Raw genomic sequence first — 20,163 nt, forward strand, 5'->3', positions numbered from 1 at the left:
GTCCATCTCAACAAAGCTGGTGCGCAACAAGGACAAATACGGCACTACTGGTCATCATCAACATGCCTGTGAGTGCTTGTTTACGCTGAGGCAAGCCCGGCCTCCCGCTCACCAAGGACATGGCAGTCAGGGAGAAGTGGTCAGTGGTGTCCACAGCCACCACGTGGAGTTCGCACCACGTCAAGACAACCCTCGGAGGCGGGGTCGGGACTGAATCCCATCTGCCTGCCCGTGCCCCACAACCAAATCCTCCTAGGGGCACCTTTCCTCTCACACAGGCTCCATGCAGCATCCTCTCTGCTGAGCCCACTTTTCATTAGAAGGGGTCTCAGGAGAAAGCTAAAGGGAAGGACCAGGGAGTCAAAGGGGACAGAAAAGGGAAGAAAAGGGGACAGAAAAGGGACACTTCACTAGAGTGTCGTCTCTTGATGTCGTCTGTTCCTTTCCATCTACTGTCACCAGGGACTAAGCTCCTTGTACACCAGACCACAGGGAAGATGAGCTGGGGGCTTGCTCAGAGCCAGGCAGAGATGAGGGGACCTGGAGTAAGGTGGGATTAGGGGGTTCTCGGGCAGGTTTCAGATGCTGGTGGGGAGGTCATTCTGTGTAACAGCGCTAATGGGGACAGCTGCAGTGTGAGTAGTCGAAAGAGTTGTGAGTTGGGGCTGAACTCGACATGGAGAGAAGGAGCTGAGGTCACTGGGATGATGGTCCTTAGAAACAGGTGCGGCATTCCTCAGATGCTAAGAGAATCTTGTTTCTCTGGCTGGTCGGTATGTAAATATGAGGATGAGGACGCATGCAGAATGGAATGGGAGAGGATTTCCCAAGAATAAGCAACCTGGGGGCATTGCCAAACCTTTGTTACCCCAGAGTTGGAAGTTTCCACTAGAGCAGGGCTTCTTAAAGCAGGGTCCCAAACTAGCAGCCTCCACGTCATCTGGGAACTTGTTAGAAACGCAGATTTGCAATCTCTAACCCACTGACTCAGAAACCCTTGGGGTTGGGCCCTGCCGTCTGTGTTTCAAGCAGACCTTTAATGACCCTAATGCCCGCTGAAGTTGGGGAACCTCCAGTCTGGAGTATGCAGATACAGCCTTGCCTCAACTGGCTGGACTCGCAGATAAGAGCACTCAGAGGGAGGTCTCAGAGATGCAGGCAAGGTGCCAGCTTCCACTGGTGTGCTCAAGGTGAGCTGACCTAGTTTCAGCCTCTGTCCTGGGGCCCAGGGTCCCCTGCCCTTCCAGAGAAGTACAGAGCCAGATCAGACCACTGCATTGGCACAAGAGCACACTTTAGTTCAGAGACACATTTGCATAAATACTTCAAGTGGATCCACCCCTGCAGGTGGGAGCCTGAGAACACGGGGCTCTTCACAGTCCTGGGCTCACAGCTCTCAAGCCGATGGGTTTAATGCTGAAGATAGTCCCGGTCATCTCTGAAGACACTTCAGGGTGCAAATAGGGGGCTTGCCGTGATGCTCACCATCACCCCAACTCCCCGTATCTCTGTGACTAATATTTTCCTCACTGAGGTAGATTATTTATCAAGGGAACCAAGTAGAAAACAGTTTTTTTTTTCATTTAGCTTTGCTTCTCCTTTTCAAACAGGCTGAACGAGACTTCTGTTTGTGTCCCTTTTTCCTTATGCCCTTTACTTGAACCAAGGAGGGTCCACCCCACAGCATCTGTGGTCTGTCTCTACTCTTCTCCTCTCCTCCTCTTGTAGATTCATACCCAGCTGGAGGGCCGTGGCAGCGTAAGGCCTGGGTAGGCCACCTCCTGATGTGGAGTCACCATAGAGTGACCTTGTTTGCACCCCACACCCCGAGTCCATGAGCAGAAGCCACCCCCTCTGGATCACGAGAAGCAGGGCAGGCTTCTGCAGAGCTTGGTATCCTCAGGCTTCAGAGCCTCATCACAGGCGGCAGAGGTCTGGCCGCTGGGGTCACGGCACTGCACTGCCCGCCGCTGCCAGCCGGCCCCGCAGCTGTGAGAGCATTCAGACCAGGCACCCAGCACCCACTGCGTGCTGAGCAGGGCCTGAATGACATTGGTGGTTGTCCTCTCTCTGCTGCTCTGTTTGCTGGAGTACACATCATCAGGGACAAAGAAGGTATATTTGACCTTGAGGGGATCCCCATGGACCTTCAGGAGCTGTAAGGTCAGTGGCTGGGGCAAGGACTGGAAGCTCTGCAGCCGCTCCAGGGAGGTGAAGGCACCGCTGTACCTGAGGACAGTCCCGTTCAGCAGGATGTACTGTTCTGTGGGAAAGATGGCATTGTTTCCATTGAGCAGGTACTCCCCATCTGTGGTCTTCAAGGCCAGGTAGTTGCCGTCGTTCTGAACTCCCGGCGGACTCCGCTGTTTCACATCAATGTTTGTGGAGCCAGCCGGGAAGGTGACAATGTCATTGTAGCCATAACTGTGACAGGAACAGAAAGATACCCTTAGGACCTGTGGCTCCCCCAGTCAGGCACTCAAGAGGTCAGTGTGGAGTGATTGTAGGTGGGCAGACAAAAATTTGCACTATCAAATCAGGAAATAGTTGCCAATAAATCAGCTGGTGAGGCCAGCAAGAATGCTCTGTACGTTGGGATTTTTGCTTTGCCCGGCAGCTCTACTGTAAGTGTTTGGAGATGAGAATTGACGATAGCACAGAGGGGAACGCAGCCCAAAGGGAAGTGAAAGCTGGGCTGTTGCTGCTCAAGTCCACATGGAAAATTCTGCTCCCCACACCCATTCCAGGATCCGACAAGATGGATGCCTCACTCCCCTCTCAGAGTCCGTCCGTTCCTGGAAGTGTGGCTGTGTGGCTCGAGGGCAGGGAGCAGGGTGGCACACTGTGCCCAGGGGCCTTCTCCCGAGTGTGCCAGCACCAGGAGCTGGGCCGTCGGGGGCGACAGGGTGCTCTGGGGCAAATGTTTTCACTTCATTGTGGGCCCTGGGCTTTCTGTGGGATGGAGAACCCTGAATTGTTATTCTTCTCTTTGGGGGTGGAAAGTATTTGGTCTCACAGGCTAGGAGGGAGGTGAAGAGGACTGAGGAGGGCAGTCACTGTTATTTGCTATTCTTGCCTCATGCCCACTGGGAAGCTGTGAGAGGACCCTGGCCCCTATCTAAGGCTTGAGCGAGCACTGTGGGGACTCCCCCTTTGACTGCCCCACACCCCATGGTTCTTTTTTCTATATCACTGAGTTTAAATTTGAACAGACTTGCGAGTTGTATTTGAAAGCAGATTCTGTTCTTTGATTCTGATGAGATGAGGTAGCATGGAGGAGTTGGGTAGGGGTGCAGTGTGGCCATGGGCCCTTGCCCTTCTTCTCTACCAAGTGTGTGCAGGGCAGGAAAAACCCTCGGGGAAAGGAGAAACCTGGGTTCTCCTCTGACATCGTTACCTACCATGGGGACCTCAGATGACTGTGTTAGCTCTTCATGCCTCAGTGTCCTCATCTATAAACAGGGAATGACCATCCTGGCCCTGGCAGACTCATTTTAGGAATCAGTCAGAAGCGAAAGCACTTAAATATAGAAGGGCTTCCCTTGTGGCTCAGCTGGTAAAGAATCTGCCTGCAATGCGGGAGATCTGTGTTCAGTCCGTGGGTTGGGAAGATCTCCTGGAGAAGGGAAAGGCTACCCACTCCAGTATTCTGGCCTAGAGAATTCCATGGGCTGTATACTCCATGGGGTCGCAAGGAGTCGGACTCGACTGAGCAACTTTCACTTCACTTCACATGAACTTATAGATTTAAGGTATGAGAAAGGATCTGGGGCTCTCAGATTCAGGAAGCTCCAAGACTGCCAAGGTCCCCCAAGAACCCCCTTTCTGAAGATCCACCTGCAGAAAGGGCAGGACCCGCCGGGTACAGGTGAAATGTCCTCCCCACAGTAGGCCTGGAGGAGCTGCTTCTGGCAGGGCTCCCAATTACTCAGCGCAGATCTGCTGCTGACTGACTCAGAGATGCTGCAGCCCCGTGCACATGGCCTCTGGCGGCCCCTCTGCTGGTCAGACTGCGCCACGTGCTCTCCCACCTCCTGACCCCTCACAACCACTCTGAGACAGAGAGGACACCGAGTTCATGCAGACGCTGCAGCTAGTGCTCCCGGGTGTGCAGGGCCCACCACTGTCTATCTCTAAAGCCCAGTCCACTCCCGCAGCTAGGGACAGCATTCCCGGGAGACCCACCTGGAGGGACTGAAGGAGCCGGACACCTTCCTGCATGAGTCGCCTTTGCCCCCACACACCCCACACTTGTCCAGCTTCTTAGGTGAGTCCAACACGTGATCACAGCCAGCCTTGACACACTGGCCACGGACACAGATGGCCAGAGTATCGGGTCCGCACAGGGTGCCATCGATCACCTGCAGAAAAGAAGCGGGGTGTGAAGGGACCTGAGCATCGATGCAGCCCGCACGTGGTCTGGGCCAGGAGGCCTTCCTCCCCACCCGTGCATCTGAGTTCCAGAAGGTTCCTCACCTTGTCCTCAAACATTCTGAACTCGCTCCGCCCCCTGGCTAGGCAGAACAGTTTGCAGCGGTCCCGGGGGGACACCCCCGCATACTTGGGGACCCACTGCAGTAGGTTTCCCTCCACGTCTGTGTAATTGTAGGCATTGAACTTCTCACACTGCTGCTCCCTGAAGCTTTTCCCTAAAAGGAGGATGAGAGGTCACGGAGTCACCATGCTGAACTGAAGCAGGGAGGACCCCGAGAGGGAGATGCCCGGATTCTGGGCAACCTTCTTCCTCCTGGACTTGACCTGGTCCCAGGATGCGGGTCACCTCAGCCTGCCCTTCCTCAGCACTGACCTCAGCGCTGACTCATGAGGCAGGAAAGGAGCAGCCTACCCTGGGGGAGTTTTCTGGGAAAGACAGCGTTTCTATTGGGGAGGGTCTTGATTTTGATTTACTGATTAGATTTCTCTCGTGGTTCAGTTGGTATAAAGAATCCGCCTTCAGGGCAGGAGGCCTAGACTCAATTCCTGGATTGAGAAGACCCCCTGGAGGAGGAAATGGCACCCCACTCCAGTGTTCTTGCCTGGAAAACCCCATGGAGAGAGGAGCCTGGTGGGCTACAGTCCATGGGGTTGCAGGAGTCGGACATGACTTAGCAACTAAACCACCACCAATGCCAAACCTAGGTGCAGATGGGGATAGCTCAGTAGGCCTGGGAAGCGGAGAATGACACATGGAGGTATATTTTGGACCCTCTGCTAATCATGACTCTTGACACCGGACGTTTGGACAAAGGCCCCCTCTGTCCCTAATTCTGACCTTGCCTCTGCACTCCACTCGCTGTAATTCTGGGTGTCCTTGGGGGAGTCCACTTGAAGACACTGCGATTACCTCCAGCTCAGTGAGGCCCAACTCCGTGTGGTTCCTCCATCACTGGTTGACTCCTCACTGGGTGGTGTTACCACCGTACAGCCTGAGACTGGAACCCTGGTATCTTCTCGACATTTGGGCACCTACATCTGCTATTTCCAGCGTGCCACTAAGTCCTGTCCTCTGTTCAGGATGAGCTGAGGTTTTGCATGCTCCTTCCCACATTCCACAACTCACTCCACTGCTCACAAGCCAAGGCTGGGGGTTTCCTGTGAGACTTGGTGCCCAGTCTCCCACCCATCCTGCTGCTTCCAAGACAGGAAGACTTGGGTGTTTCCTTCTCGCGGTCCTGAAGTTAGCGCTGCTCTTACTGGTGAGGTTCCCCACCCAGCTGGACCCTGTCATGGTCTGTGGAGCTTCAAACCCCGGGTGGCCACACCCCCTCCTGAGAGTGGGTCAGGACAGCTGAGGCACACAAGAGGCACTGAACACCCACTGACAGAGATGGCTGGCACCACTGCACCTGAAATCCCGGTCTCAGCGGTCTCAGTTTCTGTCCATGTCTCCATGCCGCGTATCATTCCCCTCTCCTCTCCTCTCTCTCATTTCCCCAGGAGCCCTTCACTAGTGTGCCAGGAGGATGCCCACAATTCCAGGCAGACGCTCTAGAGCCTCCTGCCATCATGGCTCCTCCTCGTCTTGCAAAACTACAACACCTCCAGACTCCGTTGCTATTTACCCTCCCCGGGCTGGGCCTCTGTGTTTGGAGGAACTTCTCTAACCTCCCTAAAAGTGTGTGCCATCTGCTGCCTGCCACACTTCCTGGAGCTGCGACAGGGAGGTGGAGCAAAGATCTGCAGGGACCCCCTCTCATGTCTCTGCAGCCGTCACTGCTCCAGGTTAAGGAGTTAAGGCGTGTGCTTTCTTGTGGGCACCGGGGGATGTGCCTGGGAGGCAGACATGAGGCCATTTCCCAGGAAGGTTCCTGCAGACAGATGCCATGGCCCCAAGAGGAGATGGGCAACCTTCTCAGGAGAAGTGTGTGCTAGGATCAGATTCAGAAACCTTCCCTCTGCCCTGGGCTGAACATCGGCTGGAATGACCCTGGAGGTGGCCCTGACAATTGCTTTGGACAATGCCTCCATTGTTCTGCACACAGACCAGGGTTTAGACTCCTCCAGGAGGAGTATTACTGTTGACTCTCGCCCTCTGCAGAGCCCTCCCCGAGCTCCAGTGCATAAGCTGGTTGGGAGTGACGTCCTCCATGTCCACATCTCCAAAACCTAGGGCGGTTTCTCTCTTTGACTTTGCCAGGCTCTCCCTGCACAGTGAGAGCCGTCCCGGGGCACTGCAGGCTGCCCCGAAGTGTGGTGCCTCGAGACCCCGTTTCTGTCTGCATCCCGGAAACTCTGAGCCCAGGAGACCACCCTCCTCCAGGGATGTGCTGCAGTCGCCGCAGCAGCTGCTCTGGCCATTACCGTCCGGGGGGCACTCCTCGGTGTGGCACGACTGGTACTTGGCTCTCTGACCCAGGCAGTACTTCCCTCCGTTCTGAGGCTCGGGGTTGGTGCACTCACGGTATGAAAACTGTACTCCTCCTCCGCAGGTCCGTGAACATGCACCCCAGGGTCCCCACGGGGCCCAGCCTCCATCCACCACAGCCTGCAACACACAAGGCCGCGCTGAGTGGCGGGAGGGGAGAGGGCCTACGCTCTCGGTGGGACCTCCTCTCCTAGCCGTGCTTGTACTGGTGGGTGGAGTTCGGTAACTGCCCGATTCATTTTCCCAGTGACTCAGTGGCATATGTGACTGCAGCTGACCACAGAGTCTGTGCTGGCCTGGCCCTCGGCTGCCTCCCAAGCACCCAGGGGTCTAGAACCGTGCCTTGCCCTTTGTAAGGTGCTCAGTAGGAGTTGCTGAATCAAACACTTTTATGGGAATAAGGCTGAGGAAAATACAGTGGTTTCCCATGGGGGCTGACACTCCCGCAGTGTTTGGAGACACGGTGGCTGTCACAGCTGAGCAGGGTGTGTGCTGTTGGCCTCCAGCGAGTGGGGGACAGGGAGCTGCTCAGCATGTACAGCCAGGGTGCACACAGCCTGGACAGCAGCGCTGAGGCTGAGCAGCGCTGACCTAAAGGAAGGATCTCTGGGAGGTGAGGCCGCTAGTCTACTAGCCTCCAGGTCCAGGAGTGAGTAGGACATGCTGGGAACAGTCACATCCAACTTTACAACTGACTCTGAGGTCAAGCAGTTGTGATGGGTGGGTCCACAGAGTTTTCAAATTGAAAATAACTTTTTAAAGGTTACCAAAGTCATACGTGATCCTATAAAAAATGAAAAATAGGAAAAATGTGAAAGTGACACTTGAAGAGATACCACTACCTAGATGAAGCCATGGACGTGATTTTCATCAATATCCCTTTGCACCTTGGCTCTGACTATAGGTTCCGTGTTTTTATTTTACAGAGACATGATTCTGTCAATATATGCAGTATTTCCGGTCTGTCTTTTCTCCTTAAAAATACATTAGAAGCACTAGCCTGGGTTCACTTTCGGGCCACTTTTTCCTGTGTGGAGCTTGGCTGCACTGCTGGGGAAGGTGGGAGGGGACCCCCTTCCCACCTCTCCCCTCAGGACTGTGTGAAGCCCACACTCCAGGATGGGGTTGGGAAAAGCCACATGTTGGGCAGGGGCCAGGAGGGGGCTTAGAATGAATCCATGAGGCCCATCCTGGCCCAAGCTTAGAAGGAATGTGTGGATTACCTGGCCACACAGGCCCCTGGGCCTCAGTGCACAGGATGTGCCCTGAGGACAGCCTTCCAGAGGGTGAGAGTATGGGCCACCCTGGTGATTCACAGCTGGGTCAGACCCAGGCTGAGACCATCGGACATTGTTTCAGAGATGGCTCAGTGACTCCAGTTAGAGAAAGGTGACTAGCCTCACAGTTTGGAAGTACTAAGAGCAGGGCAAAGGAGCCAGCCATTTAAAACCCCGTCTCGACATTGCCTTGCCTTTCCTGCAGGTTCACTCTGCCAAGTTTTCTCTGCTCGCTCAGAGGTGGTTCCCCTTCCTTCATCCCTCCTTCTGAAACAAGGGGTCCCCACCCTTGTCCTCCCACTGTCCTGACCCCTAGCTATAAATTCAGCTCAGACACGGGTAGGGCATGAATGCTTTCCCCTCCTTCTTGATGGGTGTCCCTCCTCTGCTGTCACTCACTCTGTTTATAGTAGAACTCATAATGGCTTCTGTTTATGGAGTGCCCACGACAGTCTTGTGCAGGAGTGTTCTCACCCAGCACCAGTCCTCCAAGTCAAGTCCACGGCTGTTCCAAAGGCAAGCTCCCCAAACGCCCAGGCCCTGATAGCACCATCCATCTGCTCGGAGCACACCCTCGAAGGGCTCCTCTTGTGTTTGAATAAATACGCTTTGTTTGTGTGTCAAAGAATGTGTGGCTCTATTCATAGTTGCATCTGGCCCCAAGTCTCCTGGTTCCTAGCTCTCAAGTGTGGCTTCCTCCCTGGAAACAGCCCTCCCCCTGTCCCTCTCCCTGACACCCCAGTGGCCGTCCCTCACCTCGGGCTTCTCCACTTCCTCCTCGGGTAGGCAGCTGCCCTCCCAGCAGAGGTGCCCAGGCCCGCAGGGTGTCCCATCGGCCCAGGGCAGGCTGGCATTCCTCGTGTGGCAAAGGGGGTCGGGGCCATCAATGCGGCACCAGAGCTGCGCGCAGGTGTTCTGGTCGGAGGAGTTGGGGCAGTGGCGGAAGCCCAGCCCAAAGATCTGCTTGCACTGTTGGTCCAGGTCGTAGAGGGCCCTGCGGCCGGGGAGGTCTGTGGGCAGGGCCATGGCCCAGGAGGGGGCGTCCAGAAGGCAGTCCCCTGAAGAATGAAAGAAGCAGAGAAACAGGAATAAGGGCCAGGGGTTCCCTCCTCTCACACGACACTCAAGGTCTCCTTGACCTCAATCCACAAACTGTCAACACTCCATCATTTAGAGAAATTCCTTCCAAGTTTTGACTATCAGTAGCACGTTTATTTAAAGGATTGAATTTCTTTGTCATCCAGAATGTCTTATATGTATTCAGTGTTTACCTAGGGAAGGCCAGCTAATTGTAGCACTAATCTAAGTCACAGTATAATTAGGGATGTAAATGGACTCTTAAATCCAGGCCCAGAGAATGAAAGCCAAAGTACTGATGTTTGAACAATCTATTTTTGCATCAAGAATCAACTGTGTCTTCACTTCTTTACTCCACAAGCCAGGCTGCCTGCACCAGGCACTTCGCCCCACTCCTTGCTCTCAGGGGGCGTTCCTGCCTCTACTGTTTTCACGCTACCCTGCGATGTATGGCTCCAGCCGGAGGCTCCTTCAGCTCTGTATGACAAACATTCTTCCATCCCTTCAAGGTCTGTGGGAATCCACCTTCTCCAACAGACCTTCCCAGACCACTTCTACCTGCTCTGCAGATAATCTCATTGGCGCTAGAAGCTGGGCTGAGGACCAGCAGGCTAGAGGAGTCGTTAGAGCGCCTCAGCCCTGGAGGGCAGTGAGGACACAGCTGCCCAATGTCTCCCATCCCGAGACGCAAGCAAAGCAGGTGCCCGCCGCCGGCCAGGGAGAAGCGGGGACCTACCATACCTGCAGTCCAGGAATGCGGGTGCCCGCCGCCGGCCAGGGAGAAGCAGGACCTACCGTACCCGCGGTCCAGGAACTCTCTGAGGAATGAGGCGCTGCAGGGGGACCAGGGCCGTGTTTTGTTCAGCTGGACGTAGAGCGGCGCCATCATGTGGTGCTTGTTCAGGGGCCCGAACAGCCGAGTACAAAGCTTGGAGTCGTCGTGGGGCATGCCAAGGACGTGCCCTGGGGAGGATGAGACCCCTGGTCCACCTGCCGCCTCCACTGCTGTCAGCCGTCCACCCATGGGGCACAGTGCTCTGAAGGCCTAAGCAGTGCCAGCTCATCCAGGAACCCCACCTGCTTGTTCCTCAAGGACAGTTCTCAGCCCACTCTCCCAGGGGAACTGGGAGCACTGGGGTCCCTCTCTTTTCTGCTGGGGCCTTTCCTGATTCACACTCCCCTTAATCATTTGCTCACTTTCTCGCACTGTCATTGCAGTTGACCTTCTGAATCCTGACTGCTTAGCCAGGACACCCCCTCATGGCTCTGTCTGAGCACTGGCATTTCCCCGTGCCCCCTGAGGATGGCCCTTCACTCAGGGTGGCGGTGGACAGCATGAGGGCACAGTTACTCTGTGACAACCAGGAAGCACGGCACAGTCCTGGGGGCTGCACCACTGGACTCTGGAAGGCAGGTCCCCCCAACCCAGCAGTCCTGGCCTCTGGAAGTGGGGGAATCTTACCGAGCTCGTGGGCCAGAGTGTAGGCCGCCTGCAGGCCCTGGTCCTGGATCACGGCGCAGCTCTTGCTGGGTTCACAGATGGTGCCAACGTTGGCCACGCCCAGGGTGTCGCACCTGCCCTCCTGCCCGCAAAGGTTCTGCTCAGGAGAAAGCGAGACGTGAGGACAGAAAGAGGACAGGAACTGCATGTTCCTGCACCTCCTGAAATGAGGGAGATGTTTTCAGCCAAATCTCTATTTCTTCACAAAGGACGTTTGTCATCTACATCAGCAGGACATCAGGCTGTGGGCCTGGGAAGTCTGTCCTGGGAGGCAGGATAGCCTGATGAGTGGGGAGGCTATGAACTCCCCTCATACGGAGATGGGTGGGCCCTGATCCCTGGACCTTGGGTCCCCAGCTGTGAAGTGGGGCTAAACACACAGCATTGACCTCGGGGTTGTCTTGAGGCCTGGAGGGCAGGGAGCAGGGCCTCCACCCATGATGACTCTGGCTAGGCTTTAGGAAACTACCTGCTTAAACCTCACCAGGAAGGTGGGCAGGCCTCCTGATTTGGAGACATTATGGGAGGAGCCTGGTTACCTGCCCCTGGGGTTTAACCCGGGTTGCAGCTGCACCTCTGGACTTTGCTCCAGCTCCACATGTCTCTTAGGGCAGTTTGAGCCCTTTTTGTCTTGTCATGACCTCAGCAGACAGCTGGTCACAAACTTCTGGACAAGAGCCCTTACGCATTCCTCTGCTTCCCTTGAAATACCTCATACGTGTCCTCATGACCTCCTCCTCCCCCCCTCCCCCTCGTCCACATTCAAGGCTCTCTGTCCAGCTAGGGCCAGCAGGGAGCCAGTCCCCACATTTGGGCTGGCTCCACATTTGAGCCACACCCCCTCCTTGACCCGCCTGGTGCCCACCCCTTCCCCTGCAATGTCTGGAGGCCCTCAACCTCTCTGGTGAGCAGGACAGCCGTGTCGAAGTGCTCGGGGTGCCGGTCTCTGGGCTGGTTGACGTCCCGCTGCCAGGCGCAGAAGTCGCGCAGTATCAGCCCGCTGTTGTCTGACACCTCGGGGCCCAGCTTCTCGTCCCCCATGATCACCAACTTTATCATCACTAGGTTGACGGAGTTACCGATGCTGGGGTGCTTGTAGATGCGGGCGGCCATGGACATCAGCATCAGGATGTGGCTCTGAGGCAAGCAGGGGTGAAGAGGGAGGGGTCAACCTCCCAGCAGTGCCCACTCCTGCTGTCACCTGAGCTGTGCACTCCTCACTGCAGGGCGTTGGTGTATTGCCTCTTTGGGTGGGCTCCTAACCGACCCTCCTGCCCCGCCAAGCACTGGCATTATTTCCCTTCCTTGTAGGTATTAGAAATTCATGGCTGAGTAAGTGGCCTGAGGTCCAGAGCTAGTGTGTCAGCCAGCCCATAAACCCTGAAGGCCTGGCTCCAAAGCTTGTGTGTTTAACATCCTTCCCAGCCACACATGGCCATGGACATCTAAATCCAGTAAAATTCAATCCCATTAAAATCACTGTCCCTCTGCCACACCAGACACATTTCAAGAGCACCAATAGCCACGTAAGACTCGTGGCTGCTGCAGAACACATCCATCGTCACAGAAAGTTCATCTATTGGACTGCACGAGTTATCTACCTTAACCTGGACACCCACCGTCTCCCTGCCAGCCACCCCTGCCCTCATGCTCTCGGCCCAGAAGCACTGTCTGAGTCCTCAAGGTTAGAGTCCATGGAGAACTGTCCTCAGTCTGCGGGGGTAACCCCTACTCTTCAGGAAGGAAACTTTGCTGTAATGGTCACTCCTAACAGGAGCTCCTCTGCACCAGTCGCAGACTGGATGTGCGTCACCTCAGGAAAGTCTCTCAGTGATCTGGGCAGTCATCCCCATTTCTCCAACAAGGAAGTGGAGGTTCTCACAAGTCAAATACCTTGTCTACAGCCGCCCAGCTCTTAAAGCTGGGGTATAGCACAGGCATGTCTGCCTCTGAGGTCTACACTCTTCTCATTAAGCTTCCCAGGGCCTGGCCTCCTGGCTTCTTCCTGGACAGCCCAGGGGGTTTAATCCTCCTCAGCTTGGGGCAGGAGAGAACCAGATGGGCTGGTGAGACCCAGGCTCTCAGGCTCACACTGCTTCTGGTCCCATCAAGGTCAGAGGACGAGTAGACGTCACTGCTTGGCCTCTGCCCAACCCTGGGCTGCCAACGGCTCCCAAGGCCTCTGAGGAGGCCAGATCAGGTCACTCTCCTGCCTCTGGGACCTCCAGAAGGGTGTCGTCTAGGATCATTCTACAGATCAGGAAACCGAGGTCCTCCGCCAGGAGTGTGGCCAGTCCTGCTCCCTGCCCCTCAGGGCTCCACCCCCCGTAGCCTCTTTTTCTGCCCTTCTGTGATCTGGAAGGTGGGACTGGAAGGAAGGAACCGAAGGTGAAAGGCTATAGTGGGACATTCCGGGGCTGAGGTCACGTGTGGGAATTCCAGATGAATCCCATTGTTTGTGAATAGGATCTGTCTGTTCATCTCGCCGGCAACCAGCCAGATATTTGGTAAGCCCTGTAAACAGGGGTCGGCAGGTCACTTAGTGTGTCAGGCATTCCAGCTACGTTTAGGCTGATGTAAACATCTTATCAGCAAAGCTAAAACTTGGCACCCTCTCCTGGAGTCAGATTCCTGAGGGAAACAAGTAACCAACTCATTAGGCAGCTGGGGGTGAGGGCTGAGGAGTGGCAGCCTGTCAGGCTCCTCCCTCCAGTTATCTGCTGCTTCCAGGGTGCCCCCCCGCCCCCCCCCCCGCACCCCCCCCCCCCCCTCCCCGCCAACCCCTGACGAGGACCAGCATCCAACTCCTGGAACAACCTGCAATAACCTGCAACCCTCCTCACAAGAGAACTGCCTTCAAGTTCCAACATCACAATCTCAAAACTAGGGAGATGATGTTTGATAAAGCAAGCATTTAAGCGAGAAATGCCAGCTGCCCCACAAACAGTCCCTAAAGGCGTGGAATAAGGAACCAGTGATCTAAGGTTTAAGAAGGCTCTGGTTCCCAAGCTGCTCCATCAGACTAGCAGAGACTGTCAATGGGTCGATCCCCCGTGTGAACTGAAGGTACACGAGCGCATGGGATGCGCGACCTGACACGGAGGCTCATGGATTCTCCTCCCCAGGGTTCAGGGAGCTCATAGCATCCTCTCCAAACATCATGCAAATGGCAGGCTGAGCTGGCTTGAGAGTTTTCCTTTTAGGCAGTGGGTTTTATGGGAGGACATTGAAGTTTCCCTTGGATGCTCTCTTCTAAGATAATTCCCATCAAAAGAGGGCTGCCAGGCCTGTATGGTCCAAAGTGTCTGTTAAAGTCTGCTGTCCTGGCCTGGCCCACCTACCCTTTCTCTCATATCACTGAGCTTTTGGGGATGAGAAGTTCCTCCGAGGACTGGTGGCTCAGGTGCCTGTGCATCTAACTGACCCTGGGGGTAGGGAGCTAGGCCTGGGCAGGTGGGCAGCTATAAGACCATGAACCCCACTTCTGGGCCTATCTCCTGGTCCAGAAGGGTAGGTCTGACTTCCAGTCCCACAGAGAGCAGGCCCAAAAGCGCCATCCAAGGCAACTCTGGCGTTAGCTGGGCTTTGCTGAGCATCTGCTATGTGTCAGGCCCTGGGTCAGATGCCTTTTGTATTTTCCTGTCCCCTCCAGACACTGCCAGATCCTTGGTATAACAGTGCCTGTCAGGCTGGTGAAGAAATTGAGGTTCAGAAAAAGGGGTAACTTGCTCAAGTCACGCATTTCTATTTTCTGTCAAAGTCTATGCTCTTCCTCACGGCACTGACTGCCACCCACCTTTGCTGTTGCAAGGACAGCTGCAACACATGAGAACAAAGTATGCAAGCAAGACCCCGTGCCCTTGACATTGCCTCTGTCCCACCTGCCTTCCCAGTGGGACAGGAGGATGGGTACGTGGTGACTCAAGGGCCGTTGAAGACTACGGCCTTTTTAAACTGGGAAGTACTTCATATGGTCGCTCATTCTGATGCCAGCAGACCGAAGAGATGAAGACTTGGTCTTTTCCAGTGGGGCTTCATACTTCACAGGCAATATAATGTGCCCGCGGAGACTCAGACATGTGTCTGCTCTGTTATTATCCAAAACAGGACACTTCTGAGAGTAAAGATGAAATGTTAATAATTACGCCAAGACAATCCTAGCCAGGGGTTGTGCTGGGCAAGCCAGGGTACTTGGCCACTCTGGTGACAGGGCTGGTGGGAGACATTTTCCTGGAGGGCAGTGGAACGGGGGTGAAGTGACTTAGCCCTCCCTGAAGCCACTGGCTAGTAGCTTGACTCTGGGATGCTTCTGGTCTTCTCTGGGGACCTCCCTGCTCAGCAGCGACTTGAGAAGCTCAGCAGCTGATGGTCTGGCTAGAAAATTTTCCAGACTGAGCATGGGGCACTGCTCCCCACTCTCGCCCCTTCCTGGTGCAGTTTCATCCGGGAACAGTCAGCAGCAGCTGGGTGCAGACAGAGTTAAAGGTGGTCCCTCTTCTGAGGTGGTTCCCCCTTTCAGAAAGCTCCCTTTGTCTGAGCTCCTCAAGTGTACAGAGTCTGGAAAACTTCGCCATCACTTTGCGGTGAAGGCAGTTGTGTGCATGGTTAATTCTTTCTCTGGCCTTGAAGGCAGTTTCTGCTCAGGACTGGGCCTCCCACTGTGGCTGGACCTGTTTGGGCTGCTGGGCTCAGTGACCCATTCCCACAGCATGGATGATGTCAGGGGAGGCAGAGCCAGAGTCACAAACACTCCTGGTGCTGAGCAGGCGGCACAGCCCGGCGCACCAGCACGGCCGTCGGGTGAGGAGACCTGGAGGAAGTCACAGATCCTCTGCAGCCTTCGCTCTCTTCCTCTGCCCCCTCACAGGTGTTTGCACTGCGTGGTCCCTGTAAACCACTCTGCAGATTGAATGTCCTCAGCGTGTGACTTCCCCACGAGGTGCTGAACTTTCCAGAAGGCTCACTAGGAAGCAGCCTCAGTGATGCTTAGACTAGACTCCATTACCAAGTCCAGGTGCGTCTCTTCACGGGGGAGGGGGAAGCATCTCTTTATCCTCGTTACACACTCTGGTGGCTGGGACACCCCAAAGCACCTCCATCTGTGTGAACGAGGTCTCCAGGGGACTCCTTGAAGAGTTACTTGCAGAGAACTAGGTTATATTTGAGGAGGTGTGTCTGGGCAGGCCAGGGAACCTGGCCTTGACATTCACTTGTACCTTGGCTGAGCTCATGGGCTGGTCCAGGGGATTGAGCTGAGAAATTCAGGTCTATCTTGTGGCATCTCCACAGCGGGTGAACAGTCAGAGCAGAGGGGCCAGGGGTCAGTCATAGAAACAGCTATGCCTCAGCCTCAGCCTCACCTGGGGCAGTGACAGCAGAATGGAGGCAGTGATGGGATGAGACCAAGGGAGAGGTGGCAGGGCTGGCCCCAAAGGCAGAGGGAACCCTACCCACCCAGGGAAGGACCTAAGCTTTCAAGGTGCCTGACGGCTCTTCTGGGGTGTTCTTCTGACCCAGGGGGATGGTGGGCTGCTGCAGCGGTCCTGTCTGAATGTCCAGAAACCTGTGTGCGTGGAGGGGACCACGTGGGACACGCACATGCTCGGTCATCCAGCCAAGAGTCCTGTGAGGGTGCAAGTGGCCCTGGGTGCAAAGAGGAAGCCATCTGTCTGGTGCAGCAGACCTAGGGGCAGAACCCAGCCCTGCCCGTGCCTCAGGGGCCTGGGAACCCTGGTGCCTGGCAGCCCGCATGTCTGCTCTGAGGTGGCTCTGACAGCTGGAGCTGCCAAGCACATGCTGGAGGCAAATACACAGCATCTTAAGTGTTTGGGCGTCGAGCTGAGCGGAGATGGTAGGGAAACATCAGGGAGGACATTTGGACTCTGAAGACCGAAAAGCAATGACTTTTCCCGCTGCTTCTCCCTGTTCTTGTGGGCTTTCCTACTCCCGGTTGTTAGGCAGCTGTCAGAAAGGAATCGTGTGTGGGAGGGCTCAGCACCGCACTCTGGGTTTGAGGTGGATGGACTTTGCCAGGGGTCCCCTGGTAGCCAGGTGTGGCTGTCCTCAACCTGAGATGGGAGAAGCCCCACCTGCCACCCTCTGGAGGACCTGCTGGGGCAGGAGTCAGAGGAGGTGGCTGGCACCTTCCCCCGGCTCTCCTGGAAGGCCGGGAAGCAGATACTTGGTCAGTGCTGACCCACAGTCCTTGGGCAGAACTGGACTGCGAGGTCAAAGCTGCCATCCCAAGCTCTGGGAGGAGCGAATACACAGACTGCCAACACGGTGCCTGATGGGTTTGAACCACCCTGGCAGCATCCAGGGGGGCAGCCACATGGACCTTTCACCTCCAGTTCTTCCCATCTTTGCAACTAGAGTGCATTTCCCAGTGACTGGCAGACTGAGAAAGCTGGGACAAGTGATAGAAGGGCCCACTGTGCCTCATGTAGACCGTTGTGCACAGGTGGTGCCAAAGCCCCCGAGGCAGGCATCAGCTGGGCACAGGCTGAGGCTAGAATAGGAATGATAACCAAGACTGCCATCATCAAAATGGCAGCAACTGAGCTGCAGCTGTGGCCAGGGTGCCCATTTCAGGAATCGGTGCCCTCTAGGTAGGTCAGTCCTCCACGGGGCACATCTCTGGTTCTGTGCTCCCCAGGATAAGAGAAAGTGCAGCCTCACCTGGAGCCTTCTGCTTCACCTAGTCCTTGGAGGAGGTGCTGGGGTGTAGGATGACAGACACACCTCCTGCTGAGTCCGCAGCATCAGTAAATCTAGCTGGAATCAGCCTGGCTGCAGGAGCTGTCCCCTGGACTCAGTTCCCTGCCCCAGCTCAGTAGAGAGCTGTGTCTGGGTGGAGGGCAGCTCAGGTGGGCCGAGAATAGTTCTGGCTCCACCAGGAACACTCACCACAGGAGGTCAGATCCCCATCGTCTTCTCCTTCCCTCTCCCATGAAGCTTCAGGTTCCTGGGCTGAGTCCCCAGGCAGAAATTCTGTTCCCCTCCCTTCTCGTGCTGACGCCGGTGCTGCCAAGTTCTGCCAGGGCTGAGCGCCAGGTTGGCAAGGTATCCGTGCCCCTGATCAGAACCAGCTGGGCGCACAGAAGTTGGGCAGCCCCTTTCCAGCCTCAACTCCCTGAAAACAATGTCTTTCACTTAAGGCAGCCTCAGTTCTGCAGGCAAAGGACACCTTTGCATCCCAGCGGCCATCCTTGGGAGCCCCTCAGGTCTGGAGACAGTAGGGGGCTGAGAAATGGGGCCTGGGGTAGATGCTCTTCCCAAACGCTCACTTATCGTCTCTGTTGGGCGAGGCAGGTGTCTGGGGGTGGGGGTGCTTTAAAACCCACCTTCAGTTCAGCATGTGTGGGATGGGGGTGGACATGGAGGAGGGCGCCCAGAGCCTCCCCTCCAATTAGAACGGAGGTAGTGGCAGGAGCAGGTGTTCTCCTGGGTGTCAGAGGTCATGAAAAGAGTTACTTCCCTTTCTCAGAAAGGAGAGGACCTTGTTTGGGGTGAGGAGCGGGAAGGATTTTTCTCAGAGGGACAGGAAAGGGAAGAATTTGGAGACTCTGGGAGGTGATCAGAGTGTCCCTGCACAGCAAGTCTTACCTCTAGGTCCTCTCCGTAGAAAGCAACCATGGATGCATCCGCCACCAGCAGCATTTCCACAAAGCGGTCCTCCGACACAAACCGTTTGGTCCTGCTCTTGGCCCCCAGGGTTGGTGGTGGCTCGCTGGAACTTTGGCCCTCCTCGTCGTCCTCCTGTTTCTCCTTTTCCTCCTCCTCCGCTGTGTCGGCTCTTCTCTCCTGCCTCACACCCGCTCCCTTCTGCGTCTCCCTCTCAGACGCTCTGGACAGGGACCGGGCTGCAGCGGCGGGGTGCACGTGCCCCCAGCGCTGCAGGAGGTGTGGCTGATGCAGGGAGCGCCCGGCGCCTTGGGGCTTGACGGTGAACTCCTGGCCTTCCAGCAGGAAGGTGCCGCTCAGCCCGCGGCAGAGGCTGACGGCCGCCAGCGACGCGGGATCCCGGTTCACCGTGCCCGAGAAGACGCAGCCGCGCAGCTCCCTCTCGCCCCCGGCCGCCGCGCCCGAGCCCCCGAGGCGCGCGATCTTGAATTCGGGCGCCAGGAAGCTGTCGTCGGGCTCCAGGCGCAGCTCCAAGTCGCGGCCGAAGGCGGACAGGTGGAGCGCGACCTCCCCGGCGATGCTCTGCAACCGCTTGGGCACCACGAGCGCGGAGGCCGGCCTCCTGCCTCCGGGCCGGGCCGGGGCGCCGCGGGCGAGCGGCGGCGGCGGCAGCAGCAGCAGCAGCAGAAGCAGCGGCCACCGGGGGGCGGCGCGGGGCATCGGGGCTGCGGCGGCGGCGCGGGAGGCGCAGGAAGGGGGCCCGGCGCGGGCAGGTGCGGGCGGCCCAGCCGCTGTCCTCCCGGGTAGGCGCTCGGCGGCTGGCCGGGCGTGTGTCCGGTGGGCGTCTAGCGGCGGCGGTCCCCAGGCAGCCTCTCCGGCTCGCGCCCGCCGGGCCAGTGGAGCTGCAGCAGCTGGCGGCCCTGGCCGCGTGCGCGCCCTTCACGCCCGCCTCCTCCACACCCCGGGAAGCACCGAGTGGGCTGCCGAGCTCTTCGTATTTATACTTCCTTCCCGGCTTTGACATAAGAGGTTTATTTTTGATCTCTCACTATTCCCGTTTCCCCTCCCCTGGGATCAGAGAGAGAAACTGAAAAGAGAGAGCAAGAGAGGAGAGAAAAAAATTCTGGATGAAATGTAAAACCAATCAGGAGTCAGAGAGACTGGCTCCCCCGCCCCCCCTCCTGTAAGAGCCACGCCAACTCTTTCCCCCTCGCTTTCCGTGGTGCCACGTTAATTCCTCCAACGCCGGACGTGCCCTTCAGTCAGCGATCTTGGGGAGGCCCCAGCCGCTCCCTCTTCTCTGGTCAAGCGCCCAGGACACACCCCCAGGAGACCCTTGCACAGGTCCCTGCTACAGTGTGACTTGGGGATCCCACTGTGCAAAAGCGAGGTCTCCAGAGAAAGTTCCAGAGCTTTTCATTGTAAACCCAAGGAGAGGTGTGAGAAAGATCATACTAAACTCAAGCTCCCTGCTAAAAATCACGTTTTTCACCCCAGGCTGGGGATCAGGGCAAACAATACCACCTGGTTCACACAGCTAAGGACTCTGTTACTGCCTGGTCAGAGGCTGGGGAGGGAAGCAGAACTCAGCAAGGCGGTAAGTTACCAGAAGGGAGGTGGCAGCAAGCTGGGATCACTCCAGGGCAGTCAGCACTTGCAGCTTCATCTTTGGCCCTGAAAAGTCAGCTGGAATAGTGCTCAGCTGCCTTGGGACCTCAGGACGGGTGGCACTACTGCTTGTGGCCGTGGGTTCCAATGTGGACGCGAGTGGATTATGGTGTCCTGCAACACTGCCTCCCCCGGGGTGAGAGGGGCTGTAA

The 20,163-nt window shown here is 56.4% G+C and overlaps 1 protein-coding gene across 1 annotated transcript; it reads right to left on the bottom strand.

Annotated features, from left to right (window-relative positions):
• Positions 1–1,859: 1,859 nt before the first annotated feature.
• Positions 1,860–19,367, bottom strand: ADAMTS8 (ADAM metallopeptidase with thrombospondin type 1 motif 8). The gene is given in 10 exon segments (XM_052662409.1): positions 1,860–2,424; positions 4,186–4,361; positions 4,477–4,649; positions 6,802–6,985; positions 8,899–9,200; positions 10,015–10,182; positions 10,682–10,817; positions 11,618–11,857; positions 18,326–19,258; positions 19,260–19,367. Coding segments are annotated over 10 exon segments (2,985 nt in total).
• Positions 19,368–20,163: the final 796 nt, after the last annotated feature.

Source organism: Budorcas taxicolor, chromosome 25 (assembly GCF_023091745.1).
Source record: "Budorcas taxicolor isolate Tak-1 chromosome 25, Takin1.1, whole genome shotgun sequence".
NCBI classification, from domain to species: Eukaryota; Metazoa; Chordata; class Mammalia; order Artiodactyla; family Bovidae; genus Budorcas; species Budorcas taxicolor.